This window comes from Lepisosteus platostomus, chromosome 6 (assembly GCF_059453375.1).
Source record: "Lepisosteus platostomus isolate fLepPlt1 chromosome 6, fLepPlt1.hap1, whole genome shotgun sequence".
NCBI classification, from domain to species: Eukaryota; Metazoa; Chordata; class Actinopteri; order Semionotiformes; family Lepisosteidae; genus Lepisosteus; species Lepisosteus platostomus.
In genome coordinates, this window is record NC_142616.1 from 66,679,491 (window position 1) to 66,703,558 (window position 24,068).

At 54.5% G+C, this 24,068-nt stretch overlaps 1 protein-coding gene across 1 annotated transcript in view; it reads left to right on the forward strand.

The window, feature by feature from the left end:
• Positions 1–10,772, forward strand: part of sema3g (semaphorin 3G) — a 39,687-nt gene extending 28,915 nt beyond the window's left edge. Inside the window, exons 7-16 of the mRNA XM_088637060.1 lie at positions 444–586; positions 1,850–1,964; positions 2,080–2,149; positions 2,868–3,012; positions 3,554–3,785; positions 4,389–4,480; positions 5,076–5,117; positions 6,229–6,454; positions 8,218–8,351; positions 8,902–10,772. Of these exons, the coding sequence (XP_088493186.1) occupies positions 444–586; positions 1,850–1,964; positions 2,080–2,149; positions 2,868–3,012; positions 3,554–3,785; positions 4,389–4,480; positions 5,076–5,117; positions 6,229–6,454; positions 8,218–8,351; positions 8,902–9,375 (1,673 nt within the window). The 3' untranslated portion in view covers positions 9,376–10,772. The remainder of the gene's footprint in view (positions 1–443; positions 587–1,849; positions 1,965–2,079; positions 2,150–2,867; positions 3,013–3,553; positions 3,786–4,388; positions 4,481–5,075; positions 5,118–6,228; positions 6,455–8,217; positions 8,352–8,901) is intronic.
• Positions 10,773–24,068: the final 13,296 nt, after the last annotated feature.

Below are 24,068 nucleotides of genomic sequence, written 5' to 3' on the forward strand. Positions count from 1 at the left end.
CCCCTCCACCCCCACCAGTGTGCAGCCCCACCTGGATGATGCGACGGCAGCCATAGTGCACCAGAACGCTCACCACACACCAGTTCTCAGTGGGGAGGAGAGCAGAGTACTGTAGCCAATTCATAGAGGGGGATTATTAAGAGGCCATGATTGGTAAGGGCCAATGGGAAGTTTGGCCAGGACACATGTACGGTATGTACACATGTACATACCGAGCGCATAAAGAGTCACTCTGCTTCAACACCTGTACTGTGTGTATGCAAAGTGCACACTGCAGAGCAATGCAACGTGGTACAAATGCATGCATGCCGAAATGTGCCAGTGACGGATAGCACTCACCCGTCGGAGGCAGACAGGTTAATAGGCGACGCTGAAGAAGCACTGTTCGTGTTAAGGAACATTGTTCAGAGATCTGTCCCCTGTCTGTCTCTCGCCTCTCTCAGACCCTAAGTTCGTGGCGGCTCACCTCATCCCCGACAACGACGACCGTGACAACGACAAGGTCTACTTCTTCTTCACCGAGAGGGCCATGGAGTCCGGGGGCGGCGCGGGGGCCATCTACAGCCGCGTGGGGCGCGTCTGCGCGGTGAGGGCGCCCGGGAAACCCCCTGCCCCTAAATCGTAGCTGTAAGGCCCCAGTTCCCAAGGGGGTGGCCAAGCGGGTGTTTGAGGTCCCTTCAGGCCAGTCCAACAGGGTGACAAAATGGGCATCACATCATCAATCCCCAGAGACAGGGGGCTGTTTAATTGTGAACACTTGCGCAGGAGACTGGTTAGCCTGTGCTGCGTCCATTAAAATCGTTCAATAGCTTTCAAGTCTCCCCAGTCTTAAGGAAGGGGTTATTTAAGGTGTCTGAACATCCCTGATTTAAATAGCCATTCAATTCAGTCCAGTGTAGCTCAATGAAGGTTATTTAAAGCTGGGGGGGAGTGATCTGTGGTCCTGCCCCTGAATAATGGTATTAAACACAAGCCACAGTCTGGAGGGCAGGAGGGGCTGGCGTCTTCTGAAAGATCAAGCTCTGTGCTGTGATGCATTCATCTGCTGCCAGAGAATGCCAAGCTCTGAGGGACTGAATGGCTTCTTCTGTTCATATCACTTGGGCACAAGCTCAGCAAACGAACAGGAGCAGTGTCTTGTGCGCTTGCTCCGATTGGCTGACTGCTTGTATCTTGTAGGCGCCCCCCACAGGGTAAGAAAGGAAACAAGCTGGGTGGCTCAAGACTGCACCATCTCATGTGCAGCACCTGATTCACGCAGCGCTTGATCAAGACAGAGTTAGAGGGACATCACCACTTACACTAGACTTTTTACTGGAGTTCAAGAGCTTTGGGAAGTATTTCCCCATGGAAACAAGATCATTTTGCGCCTCTGTTTCCTTCTAGTGCATGCTCTGTTTTTCTTCAAGCATTTCAAACGCACAAGCCTTGCGTCTACACGTGGTAGACGCAGTGTAGAAAAACGCCGTTTCGTCTACGGGGGCCAGCCGGGTCTTGAACTCCATAAGAACTGCTTTGTTACCTGAAGGCAGTGTCTCTGCTCACAGCGCTGGCCCCAAGACCGGACAAGAGCTTGGGGGGACAGCCCTGGGAAGACTCACAACCAGTCCTCAAGATCCAGTGGTGCAAACTTCCGCAAACGAATGTCTGCACTCTTGCGTGTGCAGTGTCACACGTACAGTAAACATGTTTTCTCCGTGTGACTGAAATGGAGTGCTTTCAGTCTGTCCTCCTGTGACCCAGCAGCTGGTTTCTCTGTGGGCCGTCCGGGAGGTCAGTGTGGGGTCAGCTGCCGTCCCCCCGTTGTGCCTCTCACTGTAACTGCTGTCTCTCTCTCTCTGGAGTGCAGAACGACGCGGGGGGCCAGCGCGTGCTGGTGAACAAGTGGAGCACCTTCATCAAGGCCCGGCTGGTGTGCTCAGTGCCCGGACCGCACGGCATCGACACCCACTTCGACCAGCTGGGTGAGAGCCCCCGCGCGCACACATCCCACCCGCAGCACACCGAGCCAGCACAGCGCCCCCTGCAGGCAGCACGCCGGAACTGACATAGCACCGTTTCCCTGTGTGTGTTTTACAGAGGATGTGTTTTTGCTGAGGACCAAGGATGAGAAGAACCCTGATGTTTATGCCATCTTCAGCACAATCAGGTGAGACTGGGCTCGACTTCTTCAATACATCGACCTCTGCAAAAGAACCCACTCTACAGTACACTGAGACTGCACCAGACTGTACCCACTCTTCAGTACACTGTGACGTCATCACATAGCACTGCACACACTCTACTGAACCATTACCAACCTGCACTGTGACACCATCACACCAGACTGCACTGTGACATCATCACACAGCACTGCATTCGCTGTAGAGTACACTGAGACACACCGGACTGCACTGTGACATCATCACACAGCACTGCATCCGCTGTACAGTACACTGAGACACACCGGACTGCACTGTGACATCATCACACCAGACTGCACTGTGACATCATCACACAGCACTGGATCCGCTGTACAGTACACTGAGACACACCGGACTGCACTGTGACATCATCACACCAGACTGCACTGTGACATCATCACACAGCACTGGATCCGCTGTACAGTACACTGAGACACACCGGACTGCACTGTGACATCATCACACCAGACTGCACTATGACATCACACTATGACATCACAGGATACTGCTGTACAGCACCCAGTACAGTCCCCGGAGCTATAGCAAAGTCAGATGACGGCAGAAATGGTCATGACAATCAACCTGAACTCTAATCTTTTTCTTCCCACCCCCATCCCGTTTCTCACTCAATCTTCTTCACCCTTCCACCCACCGCCCTGTCCCTCCTCCTCCTCCTCCTCCCAGCAACGTGTTTCAGGGCTTCGCCGTGTGCCTGTACCGCATGGCCGACATCAGGGAGGCCTTTAACGGGCCCTTCGCCCACAAGGAGGGGCCGGATTACCAGTGGGGCACCTACGAGGGCCGTGTCCCCTACCCCCGCCCCGGCTCGGTGAGTGCGCGGTAGTGGCGGTGGTGGCTCGGGGCTCGACGCCTGCGAATCGCACGTGCCGAGAGGACGCCCTCAGAGCGCTGACCTCCAATTCCCCCTGGTCTTTACCGATCTTGGCCTCTTACTAGCCCCCCTCTCTGAACTGGCTTCATCACTCTGCTCTCCTCCCCACTGAGAGCTGGTGTGTGGGGGCGGACTGGCGCCTCATCCAGGTGGGGGTGCACACTGGTGGGGGTGGAGGGGATCCCCATGACCTGTACAGCGCTTTGAGTGGGGGGTCCAGGAAAGCGCTATAGAAGTGTAAGGAATTATTAATACAGCAGTAATTAGAACTGGCAGTAAAATGTTACTGTACTGTTATTGCTATATTACTGAAATGTTACTACATTAATTCCGATTGAAAACGTGTACTAGTTTAATTTTTTTTATCATGTGAATCTGCGTTTTGTCATTTTTTACGGGGCGTGAACGTGTTCCTGGCCTCCCTCCCCCTGAGCGGGCGTTCACCTCTCTCTCTCTCTCTCTCCCTCTCTCCGCCCAGTGCCCGAGCAAGATCACCAACCAGCCGGGCAAGCAGTTTGGCAGCACCAAGGACTTCCCGGACGCCGTGCTGCAGTTCGCCCGCGGCCACCCGCTCATGGCCCAGGCGGTGCTGCCCGTGCTGCGCCAGCCCCTGCTCGTCAAGGCCCACCTGGGCTACCGGCTGCGGCAGATCGTGGTGGACCGCGTGGAGGCCGAGGACGGCCAGTACGACGTCATGTTCATCGGCACCGGTGAGAGGGGCCCCGGCGCTTGCCCGCGGCTCGGGAACCGACTCTCGCGCTGTGCTCCCTGGCCCCTCGGCCCAGACTTCTTCCTCGGGGGCCAAGGGAGGTGCAAGTGAATGAGTAAACAGGCCAGTTGGTCCGCGCGTGTCGCTGTGTCGCTGTGTCGCTGTGCATTGGCTGCAGAAGAGCAAAGTTCATTCCAGGCTGTTGCACTGTTTTCCGATGTCGCCGGTTCATATATACCTGCTCCTTTGCTCAGCAGTGGGGAGATCTGTGTTTCCTCTTTGCATTCATCTTTACTTGTTGCTGTGGATTCAGTTACTCACTGAAGACTACACTGCAAGACAAAGATTCAAGAACACCTACAGTATTTAGCGGCATACAGCATGTGGCTTTGCATTGCCTATAAAATGGAAGCCCGGGACACTGGCGCACAGAGTGAGCACTGCAGTGGGAGATAAGCAGCGCGGTAGTGCTCTTGTAGTGCCAGCCTGGTGCCCATCACGGAAACCTTCTTCCTTTTTAAGTGTCTGGACAGGCTGATGGGTGAACTGGCCAGGCTGGCAGACAGTTATCTTATTGCTGCCCCCCCCCCTCGTTGTCTCTTAGACGTGGGCACGGTGCTCAAGGTGATTGCCCTGCGCAGTGGGAACTCCCTGGACACCGAAGAGGTGACTCTGGAGGAGCTGCAGGTCTTCAAGGTAAGTTTCTCTCTCCTCCGCACACCTGCCTGGACGACATGCTCTTGTCCGATTGAAACTGTGACTTTAGAGTTACAGTGTTTCCCTCTTCCCTGGAAACCTTGCTGGGGAAGCTGGGTACTTCTGTTTAAAGTTTTTTTTAAATGCTTTCGCCTCTGTTGCTATAATGATATATACACCCCTCTTGCAAATGTGCGCTGTCACAACGTGCTCCCTAAAATGTTTTCCTCCTAATCTGTCCAGTGCAGTGTCACAAAAAGTAGGTGCTTTCCGACAGTATGAAGTGTTTGGGATCACTGCGAGAGCAGACTTTGTGCCGTCATTCTCCTGTTGATTTACTCTTGATGTCTGGCGTGCGTCTGTGTGCATGCAAGGATTAATGTGCTTGTGTGTGTGTGTGCACACACGCACACACACGAGTGTGCATGTGTGCATGTACAGTACGTGTACATACTGTATGTATGCGTGTGCTTGTGTGTGTGTGCTTGCATCTCGGCCAGGCTCTCCCTCTGTCTGTGTGGTCTGCAGAGCTGAACCTGAACAAAGAGGATCACAACGACTTCACTGTCTTCTTTCTGCTTTGCTCTGATTCAAGGTGCCGACGCCCATCACGTCCCTGGAGATCTCTGTGAAGCGGGTATGTGACGTGAAGGCTCAGTAAATTATGGGGAACAGGCACAAATACAAGCAAAAGATTTCTTGGGCCTATGTGTATATATTAGTACCTTAATATAACCTATACTTCCTTTCTCTCAAGTGATGTATATGCATTACATAAACACAGCAGATGTTCCTATATAGCGATAAAAGGCCTGGATCCTCTTGCAGTGTATATATATTCAATAGAACAGATAAATACTCAGGATATATATGTGCTGTATGCGGACAGATAGCTTACATTTCCAAGAACGCCACTGATCCCCAGCTGTGCTGTATCTGCTGAAAAATGTTTTATATAAGAACAGTTCCAAACAAGAGGAGGCCATTCTGCCCATCTGATACGTCTGTGAAAATTAGCTGTTTGCTCCCAAGATCTCATCCAGCTGTTTGTGCAGAGGAGCCAGGCTGTCGGCTTCAATATCTTGGCCGGGTAGTTTGCTCCACACTCCCGCCACCCTTTGTGTAAAGAGCTACCTCTCGTTCTCCGTTTTGAATGCACTTCCCTGTTAGTTTCCCCCTTGTGGCCTCTGGTTCATGCTTCCCTGTTGGTTCTGAAAAAGTCCAGTGGGTTGACTGAGCTGGTGCCGTTTGTGATTTTGGATACTTGAATCAGGTCTGCCAAAGTCTTTTTCTTTCCAAGACTAAAAATTCACCTGTCAGTGTAGGCCATTTCCCTTAAGCCCCAGCATGCTCTCCAAAGGTGTTTTCTCTCACCTGGCGGACCACAACGGCGCACAGCGTTGTAAATGAGGCCTTGCTGGCGCGTTACACAATTCATACGGTGCAAAAATGACAAGATCTCGAAAAACGTTCCCAGCATTCCCAGACGCCGTTGCCATTTTGTTCCGTGCGGTCGGAAGCCACAGTGCCCACACCCGTACCCCCAGTGCTAATGGGAATACCGACCCGCTGACTGGTCGGGAAACCCATGTAGCTCCTCTGTACCTGAAGCAAGGTTATTCGCCAGCTCGCGGCGCGTTAGAACTCCGTGCTCATCCCAGCTCCTGGGGAACGGCCTTGTTCCGGACACGGGACGTGGGAGCGGCCCACACGCACTGATGCCGACCCCCGTCCGTCTGCTCCCCCAGCAAACCCTGTACGTGGGATCCCCGCGGGGCGTGGCACAGGTGCGGCTGCACCGCTGCGAGACCTACGGCCAGGCCTGCGCCGAGTGCTGCCTGGCGCGGGACCCCTACTGCGCCTGGGACGGCACCTCCTGCACCCGCTACACCCCCCACGGCAAGCGGCGCTACCGGCGGCAGGACATCCGCCACGGCAACCCTGTGCTGCAGTGTGTGGACCAGAGCACCAGCGGTGAGGGGCGGGGCCGGGGGTCAGGGGGAGGGAGGGGGACCAGAGCACCAGCGGTGAGGGGCGGGGCAGGGGGAGGGAGGGGGACTTGAGCACCAGTGGTGAGGGGTGGGGCCAGGGGCGGAGCCAGGGGAGGGAGGGGGACCAGAGCACCAGTGGTGAGGGGTGGGGCCAGGGGCGGAGCCAGGGGAGGGAGGGGGACCAGAGCACCAGTGGTGAGGGGTGGGGCCAGGGGCGGGGCCAGGGGCGGAGCCAGGGGAGGGAGGGGGACCAGAGCACCAGTGGTGAGGGGCGGGGCGGGGCAGGGGGCAGGGGGCAGGGCCGGGGGAGGAGGGGGACCAGAGGGGGTTTCAGGGGAGAGAGGGGAAGAAGTGTGGGACCAATTGGGGACACAGAGCAGAGAGGTGGAGAAGTGTGGACCAGAAGGGGAGAGAGGGGAGAAGTTGCAGACCAGAAGGGGGTACAGGGGAGAGGGTGGAAGAAATGGGGAGCCAGAGGGGGGAGACAGTGGGAGAAGTGGGGGACACAGTGGGGGACCAGAGAGGGGAGACAGTAGGAGAAGTGGGGGACCAGAAGGAGGACACAGTGGGAGCAGCGGGGGACCAGAGGGGGGAGACATGGGGAGCAGTGGGGCGGAAGGAGGGTAAAGGCCACCCGGGGTGAAAGGAGAGGTCGGGGTAGGGGTGCGCGTGTACTTAGCGACAGGGAGAGGTGGAAGAGGGGCACACGAGCGAGAAACCCTCTTCCTGGGCACACAGGACAGGTGGCTCCGGGCCAGGAGCGGTGCATTCCAGTGTCGAGGGCGTCTTCCTCGCTCTCCGAGACAACGGGCCCGCACAGATCCACTGTCCCCCCCCCCCTCCCCGTCTGTGCAGCCGGGGCGCCGGCGTTAAATACACACGGGACTCCCCGGCGTGGGGAGGGGAGGCGCTGTGTGCGGTTTCCTGGCCGAGCCTCGCTTCAGAAGCTCTGTTTATGCACCAGGACAGACGCGTCGGCTCGCGAGAGACAGAGCCGCATCCCTCACTCTGTCAGCGCTGCTCACGGGCCGCGTGCCGAGCGCCGCCGCCGCTCGCGGGGTCACGCAGGGGTCGTGACGGCGGCAGAGGGGCGCCCAGGCCAACACAAAGAGCGATGAGGTCTTTTTAAGGAGAGCAAACAATCCTAATCCCCCGGCCGAAAGGCCGGAGCTGGCGCGGGCAGGTGAGAGCTGGGGAGCAGGGTCGCGCAAACAGGGCAGCAGCCGAGAAAGCACCCCCAGCTGCCGGGCCGCGCCGCGCCCAGAAAGCACACACGGCCTTTTATCTGGACATCTACAGCTCCCTTTAAAAAGGCCAGTCTTTTCCTCACCTCCCTTATTCTCTAATCCCCTCCTGTGACAGCAGGACGACCACAAGAGAGCCAAGAGAAAGGGGCGTTCGCACCAGCCGGAGACTGTGTGGTTGTTGTTGTCATTATTATAAATACAGCATGGCTTCCAAAGACACTGGAAGGCGCAGCGTGTGACGGGGAAGACGGATCATACTTGGATCAGACCTCCACATGACCGAACCCTGCTCGTCTATCAGTCCCAAATGTGACTGCCGTGCTGCCAGAAGCCCATTACATTTAATGAGAAAAATGCTGCCTTCCTCATTAGAAAACGGCCCTCTTTGGGGGGGGATTGTGGGTAGGGTGTTGTCATCATGACCGCATTTCCTCCCCCCCGATCACAGTGCACGCCGCGCCCGCTGACCGCTGACCACTCATGTCTGTCCCCCCCGCAGCCGAAGACCTGGACGCCGGGGAGGAGAGGGTGGTGTACGGGACGGAGAACAACAGCACCTTCCTGGAGTGCGTCCCGCGATCGCCCCAGGCCAGCGTGGCCTGGCTGGTCCAGAGGGAGGAGCGCAGGGAAGAGGTGAGAGCCTCCCCTTCCTCACGAGCTCAGCTCCAGCCTCCGGCCAGGCGCCCCGTTAACCCTCAGTTGAGGCTTCATGTCGGCAAAGAGCTCGGCTGCGGGGAAAACAGGGCGTGGGTCCCCGGGAGACGGATCGGGAGCCCCCTGATTTAGAGCAGGTGTTTCCAATCCAGATCCAGGAGTCCCACACAGCTGCCGGGCTTTGCCGCAGCCCAGCCCGCCGGCGCACAACCCCATCACACCCCCTAACTGGCCTGACCCCAGGATTCATTCGAGTTCACGAGCCTCCAGTTCCTAAACAGGCTGGAGTTTGCGCTCGAAACCTGCTGCACTGCGCAAGATGCAGGGAATCCCAATAAGACGAGACCAAAGAAACGTGCGAATCTCCCCCTCAAGCTATTTTTTTAAATTTAAAATGAATGTAATTAATCTTCCATTTATTCCACGGAGGTTTCAAGGATGTGATGAGGCTCGGCTGCGCCGCGGACCCCGTGCGGACCAGGCTGGCGCGCGGTCCTGTTTTAATCGTTGGTTGAATCTCCCCCCCCAGGTGAAGACGGACGACAGGGTGATCCGCACGGAGCAGGGCCTGCTCTTCCGGCGCCTGCACCGGCAGGACGAGGGGGTGTACGTGTGCCAGGCGCGGGAGCTCGGCTTCGCCCGCACGCTGGCGCGGGTCTCCCTGGAGGTGCTGCGCGGGGAGACGCTGGGCGAGCTCATCGCCCGCGAGGAGGGCGGGGAGTGGGCGGGCTCCCGGGGGGGGCTGCCCCCCTGCCCCTCCCACCGGGGGGGCCCCGCCCACGCCCGCTCCTGGTTCAAGGACCTGATGCAGCTGCTCGGGCCCTCCAGCCTGCCCCACGTGGAGGAGTACTGCGAGCGCATGTGGTGCAGCGACAAGCTGCGGCGCAAGCACAAGGCCATGCTGGGCAAGTACCGGCTGGCCCAGGAGAGCGCCCGCAAGGGCCGGGGCAAGGGCGCGGGGGAGAGGAGCCGGACGCCCCGGGCCGCCCCCGGGGACGTGTGAGCTGGGCGGGGCAGGGGGGGGCCGGGGGGACAGAGGGGGACGAGCCTGCGCAGAAGAACGAGACACCCCGTGACACACCGGGACCCCCCCGGACCGGAGGCTGCAGGGAGGGGTGGGGGGCTCTTTCGGGACTGAACGCAAGGAGAAGGAATGTTTCTGGACGAGAGACGTCCCCCCGGCGGCGGGCTCTTTCACGGCTCCCGACTGCCGACGGGAACCTGGAAAAATCCTGTTGGGCAAAGTGTGGGCTGCCCACCCCCCTCCCCAACGCACTCCTTCAAGGTCTACCCCCGAACTGAACCGGGCCTGTCCGTCAGGACCGAACCCAGTGTATATAGACCCCCCCCCTGCTGTAGGGCACCTCTGCACAGCGCAGCATGCTGGGGGGGGGAGAGGACTTATTTCCTTTCCATCTTTCATCTGGAAGAGCTTCTAGTGCAGGAAGGAAGACTGACATCGTCCAGCCCCCCCCCCCCCACCGGACTCACTCAGCTGGGACTCTAAAAACTGGGGGACCCCTGAAGACACCCGCCCCCCCATTGACGACAGCTGACCGTTCAGCTGAAGAAGAGTCTCATCTGCGTTCCAGGCCAGGAACTCTGCCCTTCCGCTACTCTTCCCAGGAGAGAGGGAGGCAGCGTGTGAGCGTGTTATTTAAACGGGGGGAGAGCTCAGGGTCTCCCACTGCTGTAAAAACAGACATCCACAACTCTTTGCGTAAAGAGGTGCCTCCTGAGCTCAGTTTTAAATGTACTTCCCTGCTGCTCCCACCTGTGTCCTCCTGTTCCTTTGTGCTCCACTGCTCGCTCGCGCTGAAGGAGGGAGAGGAGGGAGGGGACGAAGTGACGATGACCGCTCCCTGCCGATGCTTCGGAGCAGCGAAGGAAAACCGCGTTCCTGCTGTCGCACGGGTTCCCAGAGAGCGCCAGTGCGGCCCCCGATTCATGACAACATCCCCCCCCGAATCCACAGGGCGAGCGCACGTTCAGCGCTGGAAAGGAGAGGGGAAGGGGAGATCCCCCTCGGCGCTCTGGGAACACGTTCAACCGGAGACTGTCCCGCTGTCCTCCGGCTTGAAAAAGAACACTTACAAATCTGAGACGTGTAAACCTGCGAACAATGAGTCTGAAACGTGTCTGGTTTAAAAAACACTTAGTATACTGCTGTGGTCTTGGCGGGATGTGTCATCTCCGTGAACTGATATTCTGTTAATTTTATTTGATTATCGGCCGGCTCTTGCAAGGCCCTGGCCACTGGGGTCAGTTAACAGATGTATATCCCCTCAAGGGCAATGGGTGTAATTTAATGTATTTAAGTTTCTATTTAATGATCTCCCTTGTGCATGCATTGCGAGTGTAATATTTTTTATAAAAGCCAAAGTCTTGTTTTTTTGGAAACGCAGCTGGTGTTGTAGTCTTCTCTGGCGTCCCCCGGTATTGTGTGACGTGTGGGGTGTCCACTCCGGCTACTCACCGCGCGGATCTGCTGCCCAGACCAGATCAGCATCCTGTACACTGCAGCGTGATGCACACATTAATTCAGCGCCTCTCCCTCTTAATACAGCAGTGCCCAGCCCTGGTGCTGTCACTCTGGGCATCGCAACACTGCAACGAGTTCGTAAGCACAGGCTCACCGATTTCAGGTTCTCTATTTAACCCACCGGACCTTCAAAAGGAAAAAAAAAACACTCATGGTGCTCTGACACAGGGAGGTGCCCAGCGGAGGGCGTGTCTAGTACAGCGTCCCATCCACTGCGGGCGTGCCTGGTTTCAGGGCTAAAACACAACGCAAATACTGGAGGTCCAAATAAGCAATGAATTTAATTAAACATTCGCTTCCTAAACTAAGCACCTGCTTTAAAATTAACCAGCAGAGAGCACACTGTTCCACACGGGGGGCTGAAACCCCAAACAGGCTGGGAACCGAGTCTCCAGATTCCGGGAATCGGACAAAAGGAAGTGTCAGTTCCTCACTCCTCTGCTTCTGAAGATCAGCCCTGATGAAGAGCCGGTGCACGCAGGGATACATGTGGCCTAGAAGCCTCTTTTAACACGGAAAATGGGACACGGAACAAGGCCGATCTAAAATTAGTTTCATTAAAAAAACACGCATACATGCATGTTAAGTGACCGCCTGTGTGGTGTTTAAACAGGGCAGCGTGCAGTCAAGCGTGCAGTCTGCGCTTAGCCACGTGTCAGAAGCCAGCCTGGTTAATGCACCCAAGACGAAAGACTGGAGGTCACCTGGTTTCTCCGAAAGGATTTTCCAGCTTGTTCTTGTTCTTACTGTATGCTTAGAGAGCTATAAATCTGTATTCACAAGAGAAACCAACAGCTGGTAACACAGAGAGCCACATGCCCTGGCTGTCCCCAGAATGCCACAGTTACAGGTCCAGAGAGACGGGACAGATGAGACTTTATTGATCCCGAAGGGAAATTGAGGTGTTATAGCAGCCCAGCCCAGCCCAGGACAAGCAAAACCAGACATCAGAATAGATGAAAAATTAAAGTATGTACAGTAATACAAAATAAATATAAAATACAGTTAGGTGTGTGCAAAATATGCTCATAGTTACTGTAAAATAATATAATACGTGCAAAATGTAGGTATATTCAGATTGAGAATCTAAAAAGTACAATAGTGCACCACGCTGTCCGTAGACGAGCAAATGAAGGGCTAACAGTCCTACCCTAGGGCAGCGTTATCCACCCTGACAGCCTGCGGAAACGTTCCCTTGTACACCGTAGCTGGAGCAGCTCCGCTGCCTAATACACCGTGTGTAATATAGGTCATTCCTTGTCAAATCAACCAACAATATGTGAAAATGTCCCTGTCTAATTAAACAGCAGCTCCTTACACTTCTCCATCACTCTTCTGGACACTCCACTCAAAGAGCTTTACAGGTAATGGGGACTCTCCTCCACCTCTACCAGTGCAGCTGCAGCTCCAATAACAGCAGAAGTGGAAGTCTGAGTCGTGAGCTGCGAATAGTTCCTGAGAAGAAATTATATCATTTACACCCAGGAAAGGCGATACTCCGATTGAGCTCTGGAAAAATCACCCAGTGCTTTCCAAAGTGAGAGTCACCAAACTTCACAGAAGACAGATTTGTAGGCTCAGAATCCAGAAAACGCATCAACGTAATTGTAAACCAGACTTTTCCTGGTTGGAAAGAGGCTCTGTGGGTCATCAAGGGATTCCGATTCAGCAGTATCAGCTGGGGTATTTAAAATACTTGGCTCAGGCAGTATCAAGCTGAGGGTTACTTTACACACAAGGGTGTCATAACACTGACCTCACTCTGGATCCAATGTCAGCTCGGGATCTTTCTGCTCCTGAAGTACAGATGATTATGTGAAGGAAAAAGAAACATTTTTTTTTTTTGGACAGGCTGGATTGCATTGTTCAGGACACCACTCTATTCCAGTTAGCGTCAATCTAGCCGCCTCTTGAGGAGAAGAAAACAGCTGAAACTGTTAAGCAGGTCTACTGAAAGATTTGTTTCGGTGGCCTGACATGTTCGGTCATGTCTCTTGCTAAGCACCAAGCAGCTCTTTGGGTCCCGGTGGTGATTCCTGACTAGAGAGTAACTTCCTGTGTGGAGTCTGCATGTTCTCTTCCAGCTCCTGTGTTTTTTTTATTCTGGGTGCGCCAGCTTTTCCACACCTTCTAAAGACATTCTGCCAAGGTGAACCGGTGCTCTTGTGTTGGTGTCCTTGCCATAGGAGGGCGTCGAGTTGAAGGCACTTTTTGCAACTAGGACAAGTACAGTATCAATTATTTAAGTGTTAACGAGTGCCACATCTAGCGGCCACATCCCCCTGCAGCTCCCAGCTGGCAGCCCACTGGAACTCAGCAGGTGGGAGCCTGGCCAGTACCTGGATGGGAGACTCCTGGGAAAGCTAAGGTTGCTGCTGGAAGAGGTGTTAGTGGGGCCAGCAGGGGGCGCTCACCCTGCGGTCTGTGTGGATCCTAATGCCCCAGTATAGTGATGGGACACTATACTGTTGCAATGCTCTGTTGGAAACCCAAGGGCCGTCCACTGCAACCAAGGAAGTCTCCAGTGGTGACGACTACTCTAACAGATGATCCGCACGAAGCACAACCGTCATCGTCGGACACGACGGACAACCCGCAGTGCCACGTCTCACTCGCCCCAAGACAATACGGCCCCACGTCCTGCAGCAAGACACCGGAACGCGTCACGGCGCCCAGCCTCGCCGTCCCGTTGGGTTTCAGATGTACAGTACTCGGTCAGCGTTCAACCAGAATGCAAAAACCGCACCGCTCACGACATTCGGGACGGAATTAAGGAACTTGCAGAAACCAGGGAGAGGCGGGCAGGCGATCGCTAACGAGCTCTTACCTACATGCTTGCGGGTCATTATCTACAATTGAACATGTCTTAGGAAAATGCGTTACTTACAATGTTAAAGAAGCGCCCCTTCCGCACCTCAATAAATACATAACGTTTAAATTCTCTCGGAATAGAAGCTTTACTGTGAATGACTTCCTTGTTTTTAAAGGTGTGCACGCACGACGCTTCGCATGCCAACTCAGTCGTTGAAAACAATCCACACGCCCGCTCACCTGCGCCATTAACCTTTCCCACCACCTTCACCTCTGTGGTCCTGCGCGTCGCCGCATGACGCAGCACGCAGCGGCCACGCCCACTGGGTTTCTGCAGCGACGTCACGTTCCCTCGAATACTCCCTCTCCTCGCTGCCATTGAGATTCTGTAGCATTTACGCTGCATAGTGGCTTAATTTGAAAGCCTGAACCTCAATTTAAAAGGTTAACATATTTAAAAATCGGTGTAATCTCAGTTCTGCAGAAATACTCCCGCCTGTTGTATAGTGCACGTCAGTTCACAGCAGTCCACGCTACCTGGGACTGCTTGCTACCTTGTGGCGTTGATGGACTGGAAGTGGCCATTTCTCGGTAGGCTGCCTCCCCTGGGGGTACGCCTTAGAGCTGATCCCACCCTGCTGTCATCCCAGCCCGGCATCGAACCCGGGACTCAAGAGTTGTTGTGGCAACAGCTCCGCCATCCTTCGGCTGAGACGTAAAACCAGTTGTCCTGACTCTCTGTGGTCATTAAATATCCCAGGACGCTTCTCGAAAAGAGTAGGGGTGTAACTCCGGTGTCCTGGCCTAATTTCTCAAATTCCCGGGAACGCACCCCCTTCCCAAGCTCCCATCCGGCAGGATGGAATTCCAGCGCTGCCGGTCAGGCCCGCCCCCCCAGCTGCAGCGCGCAGGATGGCTCTCCATTCCTGAGCCCCATGGGGGAGTCCCAGATCCCGGGGGATCTGCCTTGGCGGCCGGCCTGCTCCTCCCGGGCGTGGGAGCTGAGGCGGAATCTCATGGACGGGGCCTCGGAGCCGATGCCTCGATCCTGCTGGAGCCACGGGAACGCACAGCCCAGAGACAGTCCAGAACCCCACCCCCACCCCCCCGAACGCCAGGCCCCCCCTGCATCTTTGCATCTCTCGCCTCTGTTTAAATGGGGAACCCGGAGACCTCGACCTCCACTCTAATCCTGGAATGTCTGGTCACACGCCTCTCACGGCGACTGGATCGAAGTCCACCAATCACAGCTGGCAGGCCTTCAGCATCGACCAATCACCACTCCCCTCGCCGTCAGGCCCGAACCACAAGTTCCTGAAAGTCCCTGCCTGGGTCGGCCCTGGGCGTTACCGGCTCGTTGGCCTTCGGTAGTCCTCTTCAGCGGCCCCACGTGCTTCTACAGCCAACGCCTGCCCCGCTGCTGTTGTCAACAGGCAAGTGGAGCAGCAGCCGGTGCTGCCTCCTGCTGGCAGGAGGAAGTAAAGCCCAGGAAAAGCGCTCCTTCCATTTGGCACTGGCCAGCTGTTGACCTCATAGGTAAGGATCATCATGATGCTTAGTGCTAATTTTAAGATTCGGCACTTAATGTAAAATCGTCTCTAAAACCTGCACAGCATCGCCCTTACACGCTGAGGGCTGCAGGCTGTCTCTCACAAAATAACCTTTGCAGGTTCTGACATGCCTAACTCGTGGTTCCCAAGATGTGTGTGTAAACCACAGGCAGGGCACTCTACTATACAGTATATACCCAGCTAAGCGCTTGCTACTGACTTCTTAAAAAAAAACGACATGTGCTTAATTGATTTTTACAGCTGAGTTAGGTATCTGTATAGAGTATCTAATTTGCTATGTTGCCATGTCTTTAAAATGTACGATAATGTGCAGCTTAAAGGTGAATTATACTGTAATACAGTAAGTGCCCTTTCCTCAAATCTCTATGCCTGTGCAGACATGACTGTAAACAGACACAGAGCAGTAAACTCTTTCCATGTGCCTCTCAGGCTGACCTTTCCCTTATTAAGACGCTGTAAGCTGCTGTAAAACCTGGGAGGAAGACCCAGGGTTATTGCTTAACCAGATATGGTAAGGCACAGTCAGCTAATAAAAGCATAAAACAACTTTGGGAAACTGTAAAAGAAATAAGCCATAAATCTTCTGCAGCAGACTGTGATGTTGCCCTATTGCTCCCTAGCCAGCTAAGGGTTTCAGCTTCCAGCCCTGTAACTCCATGTAACACTAGTTGTTTTTGGAACCCTTCCACGGCAGTTATAGGTGCTGCAAATGCACAGTGTACATCCATTCTGTGTGGTGTTATAAGCCTCCCCTTAAGCCATCACTTCACCACATGTGCACATACACACTTAACCCCCTGTGTGTGCAAACAACAACCCTTACGCTTAGAAAGAGCTTTTCTGGACACTCCACAACGCACTTGGCAGATAATGCTGACTCTTCTTTACCAGCACCAGTGTGCAGCCCCCACCTGGATGATGCGATGGCACCAGTTCTCTCCCCACGCACCAGCTCTCAGTGGGGAGGAGAGCAGAGTGATGAAGCCGGTTCGTAGACAAACACACACACGCAATAAACACAAGACACAAAAACTGGGAGTCCCTCGCTGTGCTCACTGTCCACTACCACACACATCATGTTCTTGCACAAAGATTGCACCCCCCACCCCTGCCCCCCGGTCTCCCCTGTCTCTCTGCTGCTCGGAAAGCCCAGTCACCCGGAGGGGAGAGGTGCTCTGCATTCCTCCCAGATGTTGCTGACAGCAGAGGAGGTCCCAGCAGCTGGATCTCATTCCAGCATCGGCTCCCTCTCCTCTCTCTCTCTCTCCGGCCAGGCTCCCCCACTCAGCACCTGCTCAAGATCTCCTCCTCCCACTCGCCACTCTGACACACCGCGGGGACGCTGCAGGGACGCCCTGGGACTGTGCGCTGGGGTTCGAGAGGTCTGGAATGGCGTTTTTCTGCTTCAATTATGTGTCAAATCTGGAATGATGCAGAGAGTCGAGCTGTGGCCTAAAGAAACCGCCCTACAAACAGCACACACCATGAAACCTCTCCTGTGTTTGTGCTCTGCTTGTGCTGGCTTGTGCCGTTGAAAGTAGGGTCTGTTTTTCGTCAGGGCATGAGATATAGCGCCTTATTTCTTCAGAAACGTGACATCACTCCCCACCCAGAACAGAACAGGAGGACTGAACTGGTCTCGTTTGTTGGTTCTCCATCAGTGTGGGTTTTTGCTGTTGGAAGTAGCGCCTGAGGTGCTCTTGTTCCCGAGATTATACTATAGCACCTTCTTTTTTCTAGGTGTGATGTCACTTAGCCCCACTTCAACGGTGACAAGAGTCACGTGACGCACCCACAAAAGAACCCCTCAGCTCAGCACTAAGTTACCCCCGTTTGCGTCTTTACTTTGCAATCCCTCATGTCTGAGGTCTGCTGCTTCTGTAAAAATTCGCCGCGCACGGAAATGACAGGACAAGGGGACCTGTCTGACGTTCCCATTAAGCTCCTTAAGCATTAAATTGAGCGAATGGTCCCCTGCTGTGTGACAGAGAAGACAGATTGGCAGGGTGGGGGGGCTGTGAATAAGTGGTTTGGATTGCATCAGCGGTGCCCGTGCCCTTGCCCCGGGGAGAAGGGGGAATTATGCACACTGTGCATGTACTTCCATGCTGAGCATCAACGAGTGCCAAAGTCGAATCCTGCAACACAACTGGGATGGGGGTGGCGGGGTGGCGGGGTGTCGTGCTGACGTCTCGACGGGAACACAGACTCTTTGTGTTCAGCTGTCAGTAACGCACGCAGCGTGTTTCAAAATACTGGGCAAATAAGATGCATAATGACAGGAACTGCAGAGAGAGACAGTCTGATTAAAGGAAATTGCAGGAAAGGGAGAAAATGACAGGATATTTTTTGCCTGTTTGCTACAATGCACTGATCACCCAGTTCCTGTTTTTATCTGGCCTACTTAATACCGCTCGTTAGCTATTTTTATTTGTTTGCTTCTGCATTCCAAGTGTGCACTCTCTGGACCTCTCAGTGCAGGATGACAAGTGATGTCATTGCTCAGTGTGCACCGAGTGTGCAGCTACCTTCTGCTGAGCCCTGTTTTACCTGGGAACATGGCAGAGCGCAGGATAGCCCAGACACCCGCTGGGCTCTCCCTCCTCCTGGGACGGCTTCTGGCTCCTGGGTCATCGGAGGTGTGCTGTGACTTTTCTGATACTCCTGAAAACAACTGGGTACATTGCTGGGCTTTAAAGAGCACCCTGAACCATCTAACTGCATGCTTACTGTAGGTAGAGCAACCAGAAACATCCCAGGGCTTAAAGAACTGTCCCACACTGACAGGCTGGCAGAACCAAACCATTTCAGTCTTGAACAGAGAAGACTGTGAGGGGGACCTGACACTAGTAATCAAAATCCTCAAAGGTTTTGTCTAAGTCAACCCAGTGTATTTCTTCAGAATGAGCAGTGAGACGTGAGCCAAAGGACACAGGTGGAAAAACTATGTGAACGTTCAAATAAAACTCAGAACAGGAGACATTTCTTTATGCAAAGGGTGGTGGAGGTGTGGAGCAAGCTGCCCATCGATGTTGCTGCAGCCGATACCTGGGTTTCTTTCGAATTTCCTCAGAAGATCCTCTGATCACGTGGCTACTGGTGAGCAAAATGGCTGGGATGCCTCTCGTCTGCAAACACCTTTGTGTTTTTAAGACCTGCATCCATCTTAACCAGAAGGAAGAGAAAAACAGGTCAGTATCCAACCCCTCCTGAAGAGAGCATGCTGGGATACAGGCCCGATCACAGCAAGCCTCTGGGGCAGCAGGTCTCCGATCCAGCTCACTCCTGTCACAACACCACAACACACTTGCTTCTCCTGTTCCAGAGGAAGACTTCCGAACGGCCCGCTCCTCCAAAGACGCAGCGGAGCAGATTCCTGGCTGGAGTTAATGTGCACAAGATAGATGAGCCAGGGGCGTGCGATTTTTATCTGCACACCGCAGGCGGAGAACTGGGAGCCCAGGACTCCTGGAGGAAGTGTGGTAAATCTGGAGTGGTGTAATTTTCCTGTGGAGGGGTGGAGGCACTTGGAGGAACAGTGTATAAAACAGGGCTCTTGTGATATTGTGTGTGTGTGTGTGTGTGTGCAGGGGGGGAGTGCTTGAAGTATTCTGTCAGCCCTTTGTCTGTCAGCACGAGCACTGGGATGGAAGGCGAATCCGGAATGCGGGGGGCCGGCGATGTGGGGTGTCTTTTGCTGACAGGTGACACCTCTCCTCACGTGCCCCCACACCAGTCCGGCCACACCTCATCCATCAGGGCCCCCACAGTCCTCAGTGACGTGGCATGCGTGCTGTGGCGATACTGAGCCTGGCTCGGCTTCAGCAACACTAATGGCTCACTAATAGCTCAATTCATTCGGGAACTGGGCCACAGACACGAAGTATTCCTTGCCTGGAGTCTCTCAGCAACAACTCTCTCACACACACACACACACACACACACACACACACACACACACACACACACACACACACACACACACACACACACACACACACACACACACACACACACACACACACACACACACGATATCACAAGAGCCCTGTTTTATACACTGTTCCTCCAAGTGCCTCCACCCCTGGTGGAGGAACTGAGTTTCTTCAGTCTGAAGTGAGTGTCCCATGCTGACAGGCTGGAGGAACTGAGTCTCTTCAGTCTGAAGCGAGTGTCCCACTCTGACAGGCTGAGAAGGTGTTTTTTGACATTTAGACTGAGGACGTCCGGAGCTGGGCTTCAGCCAGTACACCCGTATCAGTACCTCTGCTCTTCTGAATTATACCGCTGGGACCCTGACGTTGTCAGGACTGTGCCTCAGTCTCATTCGAGGGACAGCATAGCGCCACCACGCTGTGGCTTTGCTTTGGAACTTCCAGGGAGAAGAGCGCCACCTGCTGGCCCGGAAGCTACACATCCTGAAGGCAAAGTCGTGTCCGAGCAAGAAGGAGGAGCTGCAGTCTTCGAAAACCAGAGGGCCAACTTGTGTTCATTCTCCTGCGCAGAATTTCTCCGCCCGGTCGCTCTCACTTTGAGTATCTTAATAGTGCTGCCTATATGCAAACCAGGGCCTCAGATTTATCCAAATAAATTCATTTCCTTGTTGAAAGAGGCTACTGAAATATTCAGTAAAATTTTAGGAACAAAAGAAGAGCCATTCACAAAATTATACAAACCAGCTTTTGCGGTGTTACCTTGCTTTGTATATTTTAACTAAGAAATCTGTTAAAGGGCTATAGGTTGTGTTGTATGCGTGTGGACACGTGGACAATTAACCAGTACACCAGGTCCAAGACCGTCCACCATTATGACTGTACTTGGCCACGCCCCCTCCCGCCAGCACCAATCCTGTATTACCCGTGGCCCCGCCCTTCCCCGGAGCCCCGCCCACCCTCCTGCTTCTTCCATTGTGCAGGCAGGAAGCAGCTGGGGCAGGGTGCCCCTTTCTCAGAGCTGGGCACTTCCCATCCTCGTGACTCCCGCTATTGTTCGGCGTGGGCCCGAGCTTCCTCTCTGGCACCTGCCCCCCCCCACCCTCTCCACCTCCCTGCCCTCCACTCTCAAAGCACCACGAGTACACTTCCACCACCTCCACAGCAAGCAGCTCGTGTGTCTCCGCGCACGTGGACGGCTGAGTCACCCTGCTCGAGTCAATGACCATTTCCCTGAAATGTGCTCCAGTGTGGTCTGCAGCCTTGCACGGGGACGATTAAACCTCTGAGGCAGGGCTGCTGAACTCACAGCCCCTCTGATCTGCTGCCATTGAGTACAATCAGCCCCTGAATCATACTATTGATTCTGCTCTTGATTCATCAAATGATCCTAAAGGTTGTTGCAACAATATTTCCCAACAATTGATTTCCTCATAATTTATAGTAGGATGTTTCCCTGCAGGGTGCTGGGGATGAAGTATTCAGGCTGTTCTGTCTTGCGCTATGCAGCGAATTCCTCTCGGGAGGTTTTTTACCAAGACCGCAGTCCAGCGGTAACTGAATTGAAAACCCAGACCCAAGTGCTGTCTCCCTGCAGCCTGACACTTCCTGCATGTTCTCAGCAGCCCCTTCATTACGGCCTGTTTGTTTTGAAAGCATTGCTGCTGCCCCGTGTTTGTTTGAGTCTGGAAGTGTTTGTGTTGCGAGCTGGCTCTGCGCTCACACCAGGGAGTTCCTGTGATCAGTCATCAGACCCAGGCAGAAGGAGTCAGAGAGCGGGATTCTGTCTCCTTTGTATCAACAAGTCTCTTTGACCCCCGGGGTTAATTGCCTAAACGAGCTGGAGGCAATTACAGTTAATTAATGCCATTAATCATTAGCCCTGTCTTTGTTTTGGGGGAAGAGAACTCAATCAACAGGAGGACAAGGAATCTGGGTTTCTGTGGGTCGTAGCCTTGGGTTCTGGGAGAAGAAAGACATTGTGTCTCCCTGTAGCTTTTTGCTTTTCACTGTATCAGGCAGAGAAAAGAGAAACGGCTCCCACAGCTGCTCCCCTCTTCTGCACTTCTGTAGGCTCGTCAGACAGTGGAAGCGCTGCGGTGCCTTCTCCAGACCGGCCAAGTTGGCACTGATCCACAGTCCGAGAGCTACACCCCTCACTCCGGCAGCCAATCACAGCGATGTGCTGGCCAGACTGGCCAATCCGCTGCCCGTTTAAGGCCCGTCGGAGCTCTGGGCAGAGAGGGCCAGCGCCAGGCCAGCTCGGCGGTGGTGACCATATCTCGCCTCGTACCGAGACGCAGGCCTGGGCTGTGGCCAGCAGGGGGTGACATCGTCCTCTTTCACGGACGATCCCACGAGCTCCAGGGCGTTAGCAAGCCCACCAAGGAAAACAAGAGCAAGGACGGAATGAATGACTACAAAAATAAAGGCATTCACAAAAATAAAAACAAATAAAACCGCTCTGATTCCGATTACAATTTCAGCTTACAGTGAAAGTCCCTCTGCGGCCTGCCTGTTATCCGTAAATCAAAGCGTCTCTCTTGTTCTCAGTTGTTTTTGTTGTTCCAGCGGAAGTTTTTGCTTGACTGGATAAACAGGAAGCCAGATAATTCCACAGCCATTGCGTCCAGCGCTGGAGGGCGTCCAGTCGTCTGGACCGGGGCCGGGGCCGGAGCCGGGCCACCCCTGCAGATGAGCGATGTCCTCCAGTCTAACGGCGCGATCGGGGAGTTCCCCCCCGAACCCCCACATTCAGAAATGAGCATGGAAACCCCAGACCCCCGTAGGGCGCGGGCCAGGACAGCAGGCGGGAGACAAGCCAGAGGCGAGAGAAGCCACTCGGCCCATCAGCAGGACCGATCTGAGGATCTCCACGACCGGGACGGCGCCCAGTCCCCTTGCCTGGAGCATCGCTCAGCGGCTTCCTTCTCGGCCCTGTTCGAAACCACAATCCGCACACAACGGACCTGCTGAAGAGCGGGCGGCAAACAGTTACCGGATCGCCGAGAACCAGCCCCCCCAAAAAATAACGCTCTTCTCACTAGAGCAGCAGTGACATTTCTAGTTTCGGGAGGCGGTCCGCCATCCGGTTCTGCCCACTACACTGCCACGCGAAGGGGCTCCGCGCACAGGCACTTGGGGAAAGGTCAGGGCGGTACCGGCTCGTTAGCGTAACGAGGGTCCCCTGCTGGCAATACGCGCAGGAGGAAATGAGCCTCCCATTAGGGGTCCTGGGACCCCACATTCCTGCCTGCCTGGGTAATCAAGCAGGGCCCCTCGGACGGGGCTGGCAGGGGGTCCTAATTGGCCGCCAATTTGACAAATTGTTCCCGAGTTCCGTATCGGCTGTGCCAGGGTGCACTTGAGAGGGGCGAGAAAGACCCCCGAGGGGTCCAGGCTGCGATGCCTGGAATCGCGAAGAGCTCTCGGGCCCTGCAGGACGAGGACCGCGGGAGGACAAAGGGCGGACTCGTGATTGCGGGGGGGGCACTGGCTGCAGGACGCTGCCCCCGGAGGAAATGGGCTCTGCGAAGCACTGAGCACACGGAGAGGGTGAGTGGCGGGGACAGGGGTGCCACGCTGAGGAGCAGGCATGGGGGAGGCCTGGCGTCAGAGGAACATGTCCAGCACGAAGAGCAATCAGAACAGAAGACCATTCATAGGCGAGAGGGGGCCTACAGCAAGTAGCTAATTGAACCCAGGGTCTGATCCAGCTGTTGCTTGCCTTTTAAGTGCACTTCCACTTGGTGTCCAAGACGTGCTGCGAGCAGAGGTCAGTTCAGGGCTCCATGTGTATTTGCAGCCATGACTCGGGTGCAGGTGAAGTTAATAATGCACCTGTCTGGCCCAGGCCAGCCTTTGCTAGGGTCAGCGCTGCAGGAGTGCAAGATTAATAACCGTAAACGCATCCAGATTCCAGCACCTTACCAAAGTCCTGCAGGGAAACTGGGTTTTTAACAGCTGTTTTCGGATGCTCGTGGTTTTCGAAAGTATTAAATCAATTTGTTAAGGACTTCATTTTTTTTTCTAGACATGACAGCTCTGCAGATAGTACGTACGGAAAACAAAGTTCAAAGGGGAATGTTAAGGCATTGCATCAGCAGATAACTCAAAACGGTATCTGCTGTGGTTCCCTTGCTCATACAGAAAATACCCTGTCCTTGCCATAGTGAAAAAAGCTTCATATTTCTGGCAGTTGGAGAAAATGCATGTCAAAAATGTGATGGGTGGTATTAAACAGGGTTAAACTAAGTCAAAAGTTTGCCCTGATGCCTCAACACTATTGAAACTCAAAATGCTCACGAGTTACACTGAGGCCCCCTTGTGGGCAAACAAAGCTATCACACTGACCTCAAACCAGTCGCACCAGCCTGGGGTGACTGGGGCCTAGAGCTTTAAAACCCTGGTCCTAGGGACCTCTTCTGAGCTACGTCACTGAATAAGAATAATCCCTTACACTTTACAGCACTTTGTGCACGGCCTACCATGTTTTTTTTTTCTCACTACTACATATTGCTGGTTCCTGTTGTTATCATTTATGATGTTTGTGTGCTGTCTACACTGTGTGTGTCCTGAGAGACCAGCGTGTTTAAGAATTCCAATGTACGTGTACACATGGCAACAGATTACTCTCCAGGTCATGGGGATCCCCTCCACCCCCACCAGTGTGCAGCCCCACCTGGACGATGCTCCAGTCCGCCCCCCACACACCAGCTCTCAGTGGGGAGGAGAGCAGAGTGATGAAGCCAGTTCAGAGAGGGGGGTTATTAGGAGGCCATGACTGGTAAAGGCCAGGGGGAGATTTGGCCAGGACACCAGGGACTTCTTGTTCCCCAAA